This window comes from Equus quagga, unplaced genomic scaffold (genome assembly GCF_021613505.1).
Source record: "Equus quagga isolate Etosha38 unplaced genomic scaffold, UCLA_HA_Equagga_1.0 876_RagTag, whole genome shotgun sequence".
Lineage (NCBI taxonomy): Eukaryota > Metazoa > Chordata > Mammalia > Perissodactyla > Equidae > Equus > Equus quagga.
The window spans coordinates 232,533-246,329 of record NW_025803611.1 but is presented as its reverse complement, the minus strand read 5'-3'; the positions used below and the strand labels follow the sequence as shown (position 1 = coordinate 246,329).

At 41.9% G+C, this 13,797-nt stretch overlaps 1 protein-coding gene across 1 annotated transcript in view; it reads left to right on the top strand.

Annotated features, from left to right (window-relative positions):
• LOC124234540 (solute carrier family 28 member 3-like) overlaps positions 1–12,183 on the top strand; it is a gene marked incomplete at its 5' end in the record, with an annotated part of 35,989 nt that extends 23,806 nt beyond the window's left edge. Inside the window, 8 exon segments of the mRNA XM_046651882.1 lie at positions 312–437; positions 2,118–2,248; positions 4,926–5,094; positions 5,491–5,688; positions 9,801–9,882; positions 10,615–10,713; positions 10,943–11,063; positions 11,945–12,183. Of these exon segments, the coding sequence (XP_046507838.1) occupies positions 312–437; positions 2,118–2,248; positions 4,926–5,094; positions 5,491–5,688; positions 9,801–9,882; positions 10,615–10,713; positions 10,943–11,063; positions 11,945–12,071 (1,053 nt within the window).
• Positions 12,184–13,797: the final 1,614 nt, after the last annotated feature.

Genomic DNA, 13,797 nt, shown 5'->3' with positions numbered 1-13,797 from the left:
ACACATGATTCTGTCTGCACACTGACCTAGAGTTCAAATGACCCAGACAGCTAGGGTGTTTCAAACTGCAGCATGCATCAGAACCATCTGGAAGGCTGTTAAAACAGGATTGCTGGCTCCAATGCCCAGAGTTTCTGATTCAGTAAGTCTGAGAATTTGCATTTCTACGGAGTTCCGAGGTGATGTTCATGGGGGTCTGCGATCCACTCTTAGAAATACTGCTTTAGAGGATGGAATTTTGAGTAGATTGGCATACCCCCCTAAGACTCAACAGGGAACGCTTAATCTGGTCACTCACTCTTCATTTCCAGACAGAGTCTGCACTGCTGGTCCGACCGTATTTACCACACGTCACCAAGTCTGAACTCCATGCAATCATGACCGCTGGGTTCTCTACCATTGCTGGAAGTGTCTTAGGCATATACATTTCTTTTGGGGTAAGAATGTTTGGGGATCAATTTATGGAAAATGCCACCTCTTCTTTCTTTGCTATTATCATTTCTTTTTTTTCTTTACCATTGCTGCTGGATAAAGAGGCTGAAAGAGTGTCCTTTTTACTCTATGGCTGGTCGCAGTTCCTTTGGCATTTGAATGGATTACCCCAAAGGAGCTTTGGGGCTCCTCTTTTATATCCCTATCACCTAAATGTGAATCATATCCAACCATGGCAGAATACAGTCATATTATGAGGCTACTTTGGCTGAAAATATAAATATGTAAAGAAAAAAACCTATTATACTAGTAAAGGCAATCTAAACCAGAGGTCAGCAAAGAATGACCCATGGGCCAATTCTAGATCATGCTTCTTCTCTTGTAATTGAAGTTATAACTGGAAACTAGCTACTCCTATTTGTTTCTCTACAGCAGCTTTCATGCTACAGAGTTAAGTAGTTGTTGCCCAAAAAGCCAAAAATATTTACTCTCTGGCCCTTTACAGAAAAATTTTTCTGACCCTGACCTAGAGCAGTGGTTCTCAAACCTTACTGCACATTAGAATCACCTGGGAGCCTTTAAAAGCCCAAATACCCAGGCCCATCCCCCAGAGTAATTAAACCAGAATCTCTTAATATGAGACCCAGGCATCAGTATTTTGTTAAAGCTCCTCAGATTCCAATGTACAGCCCGTTGAGAGCTGGTGGTCAATAGCATAGGGATGGAGAGCCTTATGATAACTGGGGCGTGTGCCCCAAGCACAGAGCCGACAAGCCACACATAGATGCAACCCCCATGGGAGAAATGAGACCAATAGCAGCCGTGTGACCCAGGCAACTGGGTGTTCTTACAGGATAGGCGAGTTTTACTCCAGGACTTCATCTGTTTCTTGGAAGCCGACCAGCAGGAAAGGGAAGAGGAAAAGGGTGAAGGAGACCTCAGGAACAGCACTGTCACTGGATCCCCAGATGATCCACTCTGCCACCACTGTGGGAATAGCACTGTCACTGGATCCCCAGATGATCCACTCTTCCACCACTGTGGGAACGCCACCTGCAGAAATGTGCTGGGTGGAATGGGCGTGGGGAGGGGGTGCTGATTCTGGAATTCTGAAAAGATAGGCAAGAGAATCCAGGAACAATAAGGGTGTGGGGAGGGGAGGGGAAAGACTTTAAGTAGACCTGCAGCGCGGAGAGCAGAGATGCTTACAGATCACACGGACTCTGCGTAAAGGAGTGTTACGTAAAGGCACAAAATTTCAGCAGAGCACAAGGAAGACAGAGAGGGTTGTATCCATGCCTGCAGCCCCAGACATCCCCATCTAAATCAATGATGTAATGAAATATGGGCTCTAGGGACTATTTGAACATTTCAAAGGACCACAGAGAGGTGGAGGGATCTGTGAAAGCTCCTACAGCACAGGATTAATTCTCTTCTGAAATGATCAGACTTTGGTTTTGTGCCTCTCTCTCCAGGGATGTGGTCAATTCACACAAATTCCTCCCTCTGAGTCTCATGGTGATGCCAGCTTGGCTCGCTGAGCTCCTCCAAACCTCCAAAGAAACATTGTTTTCTGGCATAAACTCAATTCCTGCCCTCTTCCCTTGTGAGGCTTTCAGGCCATTCTTTCTGAACACAACAGAAAAGCTAAACCTAAGTTGGCCTTCTTTCTCCTAAAATCACAGATTTCACCTGCCCACTTATTAACTGCCTCAGTTATGTCAGCTCCCGCTTCATTGGCTGTGGCTAAACTCTTTTGGCCTGAGACAGAAACACCTAAAATAACCCTCAAGAATGCCATGAAAATGGGAATGAGGTAAGTGAGATTCATTCGCCTCATTAATGACTGTACAAGCTGGGGTGTCAGGGAGTTCCATATTCAAAGTACAGCAAAAAATTGACAAAGGGAGCACAGTGAATTATAGTATTAAAGTGAATTTAATTTCCCAGTGACTATTAGACTTCACCCCCAAAAATCCTGTTTCAGCACTTGAAAACATTTTTTTTCATTGAACTATAGTTGACATACAATATTAGTTTTGGGTGTACAACATAGTGATTCAACACTTATATAAATTATGAATTGATGACCACAGCAAGTCTAGTAACCATCTGTCAGCATACAAAGTTATTACCATATTATTGACTGTATACCCTATGCTGTACATTACATCCCCAAGACTTCGTTATTTTATAACTGGAAGTTTGTACTTCTGTATCTGTGAGTTTGTTTCTGTTTTGTTATGTTTATCCATTTGTTTTTTAGATTCCACATATAAGTGAAATCATAGAGTATTTGTCTTTCTCTGTCTGACTTATATCACTTAGCATAATACCCTCTAGGTTCATCCATGTTGTCGCAAATGACATGATTTCATTCCTTTTTACAGCTGAGTAATATTCCATCGTATGTATATACCATGTCTTCTTTATCTATCCATCTATCAATGAACACTTAGGTTGCTTCCATATCTTGTCTATTGTAACTAATGCTGTAATGAAAACAGGGGTGCACATATCTTTTTGAATTAGTGTTTCCATTTTCTTTGAATAAATGCCCAGAAGTAGAATTGCTGAGTGTATGGTAGTTTTATTTTTAATTTTTTGAGGAATCTGCATACTGTTTTCCATAGTGGCTGCACCAATTTACATTCCCTCCCACAGTGTATGAGTTCTCTTTTCTTCACATCCTCACCAACATTTATTTCTTATCTTTTTGGTAATAGCCATTCTAACAGGTGTGAAGTGATAATTTATTGTAGTCCTGATTTGCATTTCCCTGATGATTAGTGATGCTGAGCATCTTTTCATGTTTCTGTTGACCATATGTATATCTTCTTTGGAAAAATGTCTATTTAGGTCCTCTGCTCATGTTTTAATTGAAGTTTTTGTTTGTATCCTATTGAGTTGTATGAGTTCTTTATGTATTTTGGCTATCACCCCCTTATCGGATACATCATTTGTGAATATCTTCTCCCATTCAGTAGGCTGCCTTTTGGTTTTGTTGATGGTTTCCTTTGCTGTGCAAAAACTGTTTAGTTTGATGTAATTCCATTTGCTAATTTTTGCTTTTGCTGCCTTTGCCTGAGGAGACAGATCCATAAAAATATTGCTAAGACCAATGTCCAAAAGCTGACTGCCTACATTTTCTTCTAGGAGTTTTATGGTTTCATGTGTTACATTTAAGTCTTTAATCCATTTTGAATTTATTTTTGTGTATAGTATAAGAAAGTGGCCTTGTTCCATTCTTTTGCATGTGGCTGTCAAGTTTTTCCAACACCACTTATTGAACAGATTATCTTTTCCTTATTGTATATGCTTGCCTCTTTTGCCATAGATTAATTGACCATATAAGCAGGGGTTTATTTCTTGGCTCTCTATTCTGTTCCATTGATCTCTGTGTCTGTTTTTGTGCCAGTGCCATACTGTTACGATTACTATAGATTTGTAGTATTGTTTGAAATCAGAGAGTGTGATGCCTCCAGCTTTGTTCTTCTTTCTCAAGATTGCTTTGGCTGAAAACCTTTCAAATGCCTGAAAGTCATTATATTTCCTTGACTTCAATGTAGATATTTTATTTTAAATATAGTGTAGTGTTCACTTAACTTTGATTTAAAACTGTTGCAAAACCATAGAATGACCATTTCTGGAAGTGTCTCATATGATAGGGAAAGAAAGTGTGATATAGGTATCCTTAACCCCTCTTCAGTTCATTTTCTTTTGCCCTGGGCAAAACAAATAAAAAAGGGTGGAAAAGACTAGGGGATTTAGAATGTTCAAAAGTATTTCATTAAAGAACAGAATACGTCAACAAACATGTTTCTGAGATTCACCCCTTGTTTGTATGTGGGTAAAGTCATAACCATGAATGAAAAAGCAAGTTGTCAAAGAATATATGTATATGGAATATGTGTGATTCCACTTATAAAGTTAGCAAATGTGTGAACCTACACAATATATTACTTAGGGATGCAGACATATCGGGAAATTGAAAAGAAAGGGAATGAGAAGCAACTTCTAGGGAGCCAGGTACCTATGAGATTGAAGAGGATGAGATTAAGGAAGGGCACTGAGGGGGAGGGGGACTCAAGGGTGAGGGTGACTTCCATTTCTTAGGTGATGGATGTCCTGGCCTTCCTTGAATTATTAGTTCTTATACCATGAATATTTTATAAATGTTCTCTAGTAGCTACTTATAATTAAATATAATTTTTAAAACCTATAATATTATCTTTTCTCAACTTTTTAATTATAAATGCCCCCAACTAAAAGAGTAGTATAACAGTTAGATACCCATAAGCCCATCACCTACACTCAGTAATTATAAATCCCATCATGATTTCATGGAATCCAGGTGAGGGCTTTGGCCAAGGTATGGGTCTGAGAGTTTGTCTCTCCATCCGAATGAGCTCTGAGTACCCCATATCTACACCTGTGATGTCCATCTGCTGACAGCTCCTTGTTAATTCTGCCATTGCTATTTTTTGATAAAGTGATTCGAGGAATCTCCTAGACGCAGCATCACATGGAGCATCCTCATCCATCTCTGTGGTAGCACACATCGCTGTGAATATGATTGCCTTCGTGGCCCTGCTGTCTTTTGTGAACTCAGCCCTGTCCTGGTTTGGAAACATGTTTGACTACCCACAGCTGAGTTTTGAGGTATATTCTATCATGTTTCTCCTCCACTTTGTTTCTGCCCATCTTCGTTTAAAAATGAAATAGGTTTGTGAATCGCCTTCCCCAATTGCCACTAGTGCACTCTTACACAAGCACAAACCTATCATGTATCCTCTATCTTCCCACAGCTCTTTCTCTGTCTCCTGTCACACTCCTTCCCCCAACATACAGTCATTCTCTCCATCCCAAGGATCCAGGTCACTTCATATGACTAATTCCAACCTTGACTCCTAATGGATAAATATGGACAAGGGCATGTGAAGGGATTTCTGTGCCCACAGGTGACACAGAGGGGGTTGGAACAATCTCTTCATGAGGATGAGGCAGAAGAACAGGAGGAAATCACGTCTAATAAAGTATCTACTTTTTATTTTGTAGATAATATGCTCCTACATCTTCATGCCCTTTTCCTTGATGATGGGAGTGAACTGGCAAGACAGCTTTATGGTTGCCAAACTCATAGGTTATAAGACCTTCTTCAGTGAATTTGTGGCCTATGACTACCTCTCAAAATTGGTGGATTTAAGGAAACGATCTGGACCCAAATTTGTGGATGGTGTCCAGCAATATATGTCAGTGAGTAAACATTTTGGTTTTTCAGTGCACTTCTTTATCATATATATATATATATATATATGTTTCATCAAATCATTACTGGTGCCTCTTTATGTTAGGTCAGGCACTTAGAAGATGACAAAACAGACCCCAAATCGAGAGCTCATAATGAACACAGCACCTCATAATTTTCAGTTACATTGAATTAATCAATGTGTGTGTTTGTGTGTGTAAGAAGCACAACTAATCTTTACTACTGTGATCATTTACTGTTGAGCTCTGTGTGTCCAAACCCAGAGTGATATGAGCTGGGACTAGAATCAATCCGTCAACAAGCATTTATCGAATGCCTTCTGTGTGCAATGCACCTAGGAACTGAGGCCACAGTGTTGAACAAGTGATGAGGCCTCTGCCCTCATTGAGCTCAGAGTCTAATGATAGGAAGCTCTCTTACTTTCAGCTTAAGGAATTCTATGGACTCTGAGAAACTGCCTAAATGCAGCCTAGAGCCTGGACATCCTAACGAAGTAGTGAGACACAATCTCTGCTCTCCACATAGATGAGGGAAGAGAAGAAGCTCAGGGTCTGTGATCTGAACCTTTGAGACAAGCGCCCTAGAACTATGTCAGGACTTCAGGTCAATAGCCTGCAAGGATATGCTCATGTCCCCTTGGCCTTGGATGGGATAAGGGAGCTCAGGTGAGGCTCTTCCTTGGGCCATGTTTGCAGCTGAGCCTCCAACTTTTATTTTCCTAAAGAACAGAATTGGCACACAAGGAAACTTAGGGAAACGGTGAGTATTTCTGGCCACCACTATGATTCATGGAAACAATCCATTTGGAATTAATGTCCTAGGCACATATTGGGCTTTAAAAGGAAAGGGGAGGGAAAGCATGCTGCCCAAGCTCCTAACTGAGACAGCCCACCTCTGAACAGCCCCCACTCTCCAGCCTCCCAAAGACCAAACATGCACATTTACTCCCACGTGTTACACAAAATAACAGCACACCCCAGGAGAGTGTTGATTTGTGTGTTCTAATCAGGGCATTTGACCCACGTATCTGATGTGAATAGTGACTGTATAGGACTCCTGTTTCTCAAATGTTCATTCTTCAGCTGACCACACAGTGGGGCTTGGCCGAATGTCCTCATTGTCTGGATGCCACCACAAACCAGCTTGCTTCCCTGACAAAAGTAAACCATAGGCTCAGTTAAGTGAAATGTTTTTCATCCCCAACTGCCAGTTGCTGACAGAAAGTAGTTTTGTTAATGAGCAAAGCAAGCTCACAGGTCTGGAAGTGCTGAGCAGGTTTGTGAGCAGGTTAGTAAGAGGAGAGAGACAGGCCAGTAGAGCTGATTCAGGTTGGGGGTGAGCCCCACCAGGGGCAAGATAAACAAAATGGGAATGAGTCCTGAAATTTCTGCATACCAACCAAGAAGAGGTGAGGGTGTCCCCATAGTCTCCTGGAAAACATACCACGTGACTGAAGTGTAAGCTCTGGGTCCATAGGCAAAAATCCCATGGTACCCATCAAATTGTGCCCAGTTCTGACCTCCATCTGAGGTAAGAGGTCAGAATGTGTATGTCACACTTTATTACTCCATTTTCTCTTTGTTAAAGATAATACTTTGCATGTTTGCTTGTTTGTTTATACATAATATATTTCATGGCACAGAAGTCAAAAGGTACAAAAAGGTGTAGAGGGAAAAGTGAGTCATCCTCCCTCTTTCTCTGACACTAGCTCCTCTCCCTGTGTCATATTATGCTCACTGTCCTTAGCCTTTCTCTTTGTACTTAATAACATATCTCAAATGCCTTTCCATACCAGTGCATGTGACACAATATTCTACTGTACGAGCACACCATAATTTATTTTAGCCAGTCCCTTGTTGAAAAACACTCATCGATTTTTTCTATTGGTACCACAGTGTACTGTCCCTGTACATATGGCATCTTTGCTCATGTGCAAGGAGAGCTGTAGGATGTCCTATTAATTTCCTAGTGCAGTTCTTTCCATCACATAGTCTTGCACATTTATGGGCAAAGACAGAGCAGAATCACCCCAGCTTCCTTTTCCTCTTCTTATAAAACCCTACGTGGCCCCATCTGTGTGTCCCCCTCCACAGGTCCCCAGAAAGGAGAAAGAGGACTCTCGAGCACTTCATGCCCTCCCTCCCGCCATGGTCTCTTAATAAGTTGCCTCTTTTTCAAGCCAATTGAACTAAATGAAAAGCACTAGACAGAGCAGGGGACGAGGATGAGCTTTTCCAGAAACAGTGGACTGCTCAAATACTTGATATATTTTATTTTCCTGCCTGCTATATGCACGCTGAATGAAAATATCAACAAAGGAGTTCTCAGAAACCATGAAAGGAAGAGGGGCTTTCTCAGCAAAAACTTACCATGACCACTCGAGTCTTGAATGTGGGCTTTAAAAAATCCAGTTGGTGAAAGAAAAGAAAGGCACTACCAGTTTTGAATGTAGCATTGACCTGGTTTGTTCTTTGAACCAAATCATAGATTTTCAGGATTTGGGGGGGAAAAATTATTGTCTCAATTGTGTGGGTGCCTTTGCCAGATTGGGTGTGTCTCCGGTAAACAGTGAAGTGCCCTGGCTCTTCCAAGCCTCTGCAGTCAGTCCCTCACCCTGAGAAAGAACCATCTGGCCTGAGCAACTCCTCTTGACCTTAGAATAGAGACGGAGGGCAGTACTCACACTTGGATGAATTCACCTTCCATCCTCTCACGGCCCTGTGAGAGGACAGTCCATTCTTCCACCTCCAAGGGGCACCTAATGTTCTTATGGGCTGGTCAGAGCTGAGGAGCAAAGACAGGCAAGCACACCCCATGGCCAGATGGAAAGGACTCCTGTGATAGCTGTGAGCTGCCTTTTTACTGATATGATTCCTTTCAAATTATATTCTTTTTACTGAAGTACAATTTACATACAAAAAAGCTCATTTTTGGTGTACATGAGAGTTTTGACATATGTATCACCTGTGTCACCACGACCACAATCAGATATAGAACATTTCCATCTCACCTAGAAAATCATCCTCATGGCCAGTTGTAGTCAACAGCCCCCACGCCCACCCCAACTCAGTCTCAGCAGCCACTGATCTTTCTTTCACCATAGATTACTTTTGCTTCTTCTACAATTTCATACGAGTGGACTCACTTAGCATTCATGTTGTTGCCTATATTAGTTATTTTCCTTTTTATTGCAAAGCAGCTTCCTATTTTATGGAAATCCACAATTTGTGTATCCATTTGCCTGTTGAAAGATGTTTGAGTTGTTTCCAACTTTGGACTACTAGGAATAAAGCTGCTGTAAATATTCATGTACAGCCTTTGTGGGCATATGTTTTTATTTCTCCTGGGAAAATTCCTAGGAGTGGACTGCTGGGTCATGCAGGCAGTGGATGTTAACTTGATAAGAAACTGTCAAGTATGTTTGTATTTTACAAACAGGCTGTGTCAGTTTACATTCTCACCAACAATGTACAAGAGTTCCAGTTGTTCCAAATCCTCGCTAACCCTTAGTATTGTCCACGTTTTTAGCCATTTTAGTGGGATCTCTTTGTTTTAATCTGCATTTCCCTGGTGACAAACACTGTTGCACATTTTCTCACATGCTTATTGGCCATTTGCTTGTCCTTTGTGAAATCTCTTTATTCATTTATTAGGCACTTGTCTTATTATTGCGTTACAACAGTTCTTTATAATTCTGAATAAGACTTTTATCAAATAAATGTAATGTGAATATTTTATGGGACCAATTTTGTGTCTTCCGGAGCTGGTCCTGTGCCTGGCACATTGTAGCAGGTGACCAGGTCACACTGAATATTAAAAGTTGTCATTGAGCTGAAAGTAGCCTTTGTAGAGGCCAAGATTACCAATTCCAAGCCCTTTGTAGAGAGTCTCTGAATCCACACAGCCCCTTTCTCTCCATCGAAATGGAAGGGGAAATGGAAAAAAGAGTCTAGGAAGCAACAGGTGTTTGACACCGTGCACTGTGCACTTATTTGTCAGTATCGATTCTGTCGTCAGAATAGGAAGCTCAGTTAGGGTGTCAGATTTACTAAGCTGGTCACACCATGTATGCATCTGTGTGTTTATGCTTATTTTACAGATTCATTCTGAGACAATTGCCACTTACGCTCTCTGTGGCTTTTCCAATATCTGTTCCCTAGGAATGGTGGTTGGCGCATTCAGTAAGTGAAAAGAATATTCTTCAACAACAGATGTCATGTGAACATGCTTCAGGTCTCCATGTTCCTCTGTAACATTATTCATGTCAGGAAAAGAAGGCCCTGCAAGAGCAGTAAATCCTTTGGGGTCTATTTGTTATCCCTGCTCTGCAATGTAGTTTCCCTGTGTAGACCCAAGCTAACATGGGGAAGAATTTGCCCAAATGCTCAGGTGCCTCTCCAGCCAGGGATGACACATGGCTTTCACTTCATGTGCCAATTCCAGTAGACTTATAACAGCCACGTGGAGAAGGATTCTGAGGTCCAATGGAAGTTAAGGGGGAAAATGCTGTGATTCATGAGTGATGTCTGCCATGGGCACAGACGTGGATGGTGACAGATGAGTTGCAGATGTTTGGGATCCTCCCTTGCGATGCGCTTGCCTTGCTGTGCCCTCAACATGCTGTGTGGGCCCTTTGGATGAAACTTAGGATTTGTCTCTTCTGTAGAGAATGGAATCCTCTGGGCCTTTCGGTGTGGACAGACTTCTTTTCCTCGCACACCAGAGGACTTCTCTGGATATGGAACTTATCACTAAGCTCTTGAATCTTGAATTTCTGAGCTAAGTTTAAAAAAAGAAAAGAAAATTCAGCTGATCTGAGACTCCAACCCCAGAACAATTCTCAGAGAATGAGAATTTGGAATTCTAATCAATAAGCCTCAACATTAACCTCATATCTGCTTCCATGTTTCCAGTATCCATAGCTCCTACCAGAAAGCGTGACATCGCCTCAGAAGCAGTGAGAGCTCTTATCGCAGGGAACACTGCCTGCTTCATAACCGCCTGCATTGCAGGTACTGCTTCTGTTCTTTGTGTCCTGTGTCCCTGTGCCCACAGCTCTCAGGGGGGCGGTGCCTCCAACCTTATATGCAGCGTATGCTGTGCAAAGAGCAGAGAGGCAGAGCCATGTTAAGCATGTTGTGAAGTGAAATGTGTGCAGTGTGATGGAGAAGCTAAGAACAGAAGGAAACTCCAGTGACCTCGTGAATTAATAAAATCAGTGGTGCTCTGTTCCACTTCCAGGCATCCTCTCCAGCACTCCTGTAGACATCAACTGCCATCACACATTAGAGAACGCCTTTGCCTCTGGCTTACTTCAAAACACAACCGATGTGGTGTCGTGTTGCCAGAGCTTATTGAGCAGGTATTGTATTCTTGATCATAACTTCTTTATATCCATTATTAATTTAAAATTCAGACCTAAAGCCCCTTCCACTTATTTTTAAACTTCATAACTCTTACTTTATTTACATATGGGAAGCTCTGTGGCAATTCCAACCGCCTTTCATTTTGAGGTTTCTCGGCTAAGACTAGGACCCATAGCCATCTAGTGTCGCTCAAGCGTTTCACGCACTCCTGCTGTGTTGGGCACTTGGTGTGAATTACCTCACTCACACCTTGCAGACACTGTGTAAGTTAGACACTGTTGCTTTTTTAAGCGTTATATAAAATCAGGGCTTGGGGAGGCTATGTCACTGACCCAAGAAGAACGAGTACAAGCAAAGTCACGATAGAAAGACCCCAGAAAATCTGGGTCTTTCTGCTCACAGAGCCCAGGCCCTTAACTAGGACTGTAGTACTCTAGTACTAGTTATGAGGTGCTGCCTCCCTTTCAAGGGGATCAGGCAATGCAGGCTGTCCTGACAACATGGTGGTGGTGATGGTCCATGGTGGATGAGGGGCTGCCAGTGCCCCCTGCCGGCCACCCCCTCCCTGTACAGTTTCTATTTGCAAAATCAATATCCCCACCCCATGTGCTCTTCTTAATGTGCAGGTGTTTTATAAGGATTAGTTCTATCCTTTCTTTGTTTATTCTGGAGAAAATAGGTGGAATCCTTGAAGCCAAACAGGATTTGAGAGTCAAAATTAATTCTTTGGTGCCTCTGTCCTTAACCCACCCTAAACTGAATGTGAGGGCAGAAGTCAGCTCCCTGTCCTATGCTATTTTTAATGTGTCATCTTCTGCTCAATTACTGTTTCCATCTTCTAAGTCTCAGCTAACCGTTTCATTCTACTTTCTACCAGCACTGTTGCCAAGGATCCCAGGGAGCTCATCCCAGGAGGAAACCACAGCCTGTATTTTTTGAAGAGCTGTTGCGAATTGTTGAAGCCATCAACACTGAACTGCAGTTGGATTCCTAATACATTTTGAGTTCAGCTACTTCTCCAACAGAACTGTAAGTGCAGATGCTGAACTTTCCACATGGGGGAGAAAAAAAAGTTATTCTCCACAGATTGATACATCCATCATAGAATCAGCTTTAACTGGAAAGAAGAAACACAGGAGTGAACCCTTCAGATCTAGAGCATCTCCCTCCCCTCCTCAGCCCCTTCCCCACTGAGAACTACTATAGTGTCCCAAAGTGAGTTGTTGTCTCCAGTACCCCAAAATGTCTTCTGACCTTGGAATTTCAGGACATTTGACCAGAATGCAGGTATAAATGATGGCTCACAACAACTGGGCTATACTCAGTATAACTAAGCCATACTCACTGTGAGTCTCTGAGTAGTCCAGAGTGACCCACTTTAAAAACATCTCAGGTGAGGTCTCTGCTTTCACCCTGGCTGAGCTGAAACAGCCTAAATGTGAATCTCAGGTGGAGGAGGACCAGTCACATATCACCCACTCATTACCTGCCCTGGAAAAAGTCCTGCAGAAATCAAGAGTCCTTCAGGAGAGCACCTAGAACATTCCAAAGCTAGGTTTTAAATGCCGTGTGCTTCAAGTCAGCTTAAGCTGAAATATGCTGCAGTAACAAATAATTCAAAGACCTTGATGGCTTACAAGTTTATTTTCACTCATATTATGTGTTTATTGAGGGCAAATTTTGGCCATACTCCATGTTGTCATCATTTCCAGGACCCAGGCTAAAAGAGCAACCCCTATGTGGGGCATGTTGGTCTTATGGGAGAGGGAAAAGAATGATGAGGACCACATTATGGTTCTTAAAACTTCTGCTAGGAAGTGACACCCTTCACTTCCACTACCTCCCATTATCAAAAGCTAGTCATGTGAAAAGCATGAGACAATAGCCATAGATGAATTATCCTGTCATAGGGAGGGATAGAGAATATTTGGAAGAAATAATACGATATACCACATGGGTACATAATATCTGTGTCTGCCTTCGAGGAGTCAACATGTTATAGGGCATAACAGTAAGCCTATTCGTGTGCGAATTTGGTTATGTTCCTGGTGACAAGACTGGAAATGGTGCTGCTCTTTACTCAAAAAAGCCACGTAAGCACCATTTGAAGAACAAAAATAAGTCCTGATTGAGATCTGAAAGCCTTCCATTGATACTTCCATTGACCAGGAGAGCATCAGCATCAAACTTGCTTAATGAGTATCAAACAAGAACCTTCCACAAACAATGGTGGGGTGCTCTTTAATGAAATGCTCATCATCATTGCCATTAACAGCATAAAGACCACATTTCTGAGAAAACACAAAGACTAATGACTGGATTAAAGGGTGATGCACACAAAAGAAAGAATGTGAAAAAGGTTTCAGAATATCTGAAGTAATTTATATGTTTTCCTTTTTGTTCATGCACAAGAGTAATTTTTTTAATCCAGTGTAAACAGTTAGGTTGTTTTTATGATCGTGGTGGTGGTGGTGTAGGAGGGAGTTAAATGCCCAAAGGACTCTTAATCTCTGAAGTACAATATACTAGGATATTTCTACTTATTGATCATTTGTATCAAATTTTTCTTGGAACTCAATGTGTCCTTTAAGTATTTAGACTTTGTTTTAGGAAAATATGTTTACCTTTCTTTCCCTCTGTTCTCAGTGTTCTGGTGTCAGCTTCATAAAAGCCTGTGGCAGAGTGTGTCATGGATGCCAGTTATTCATATGTTGGTTCTCCTTTGTCTGT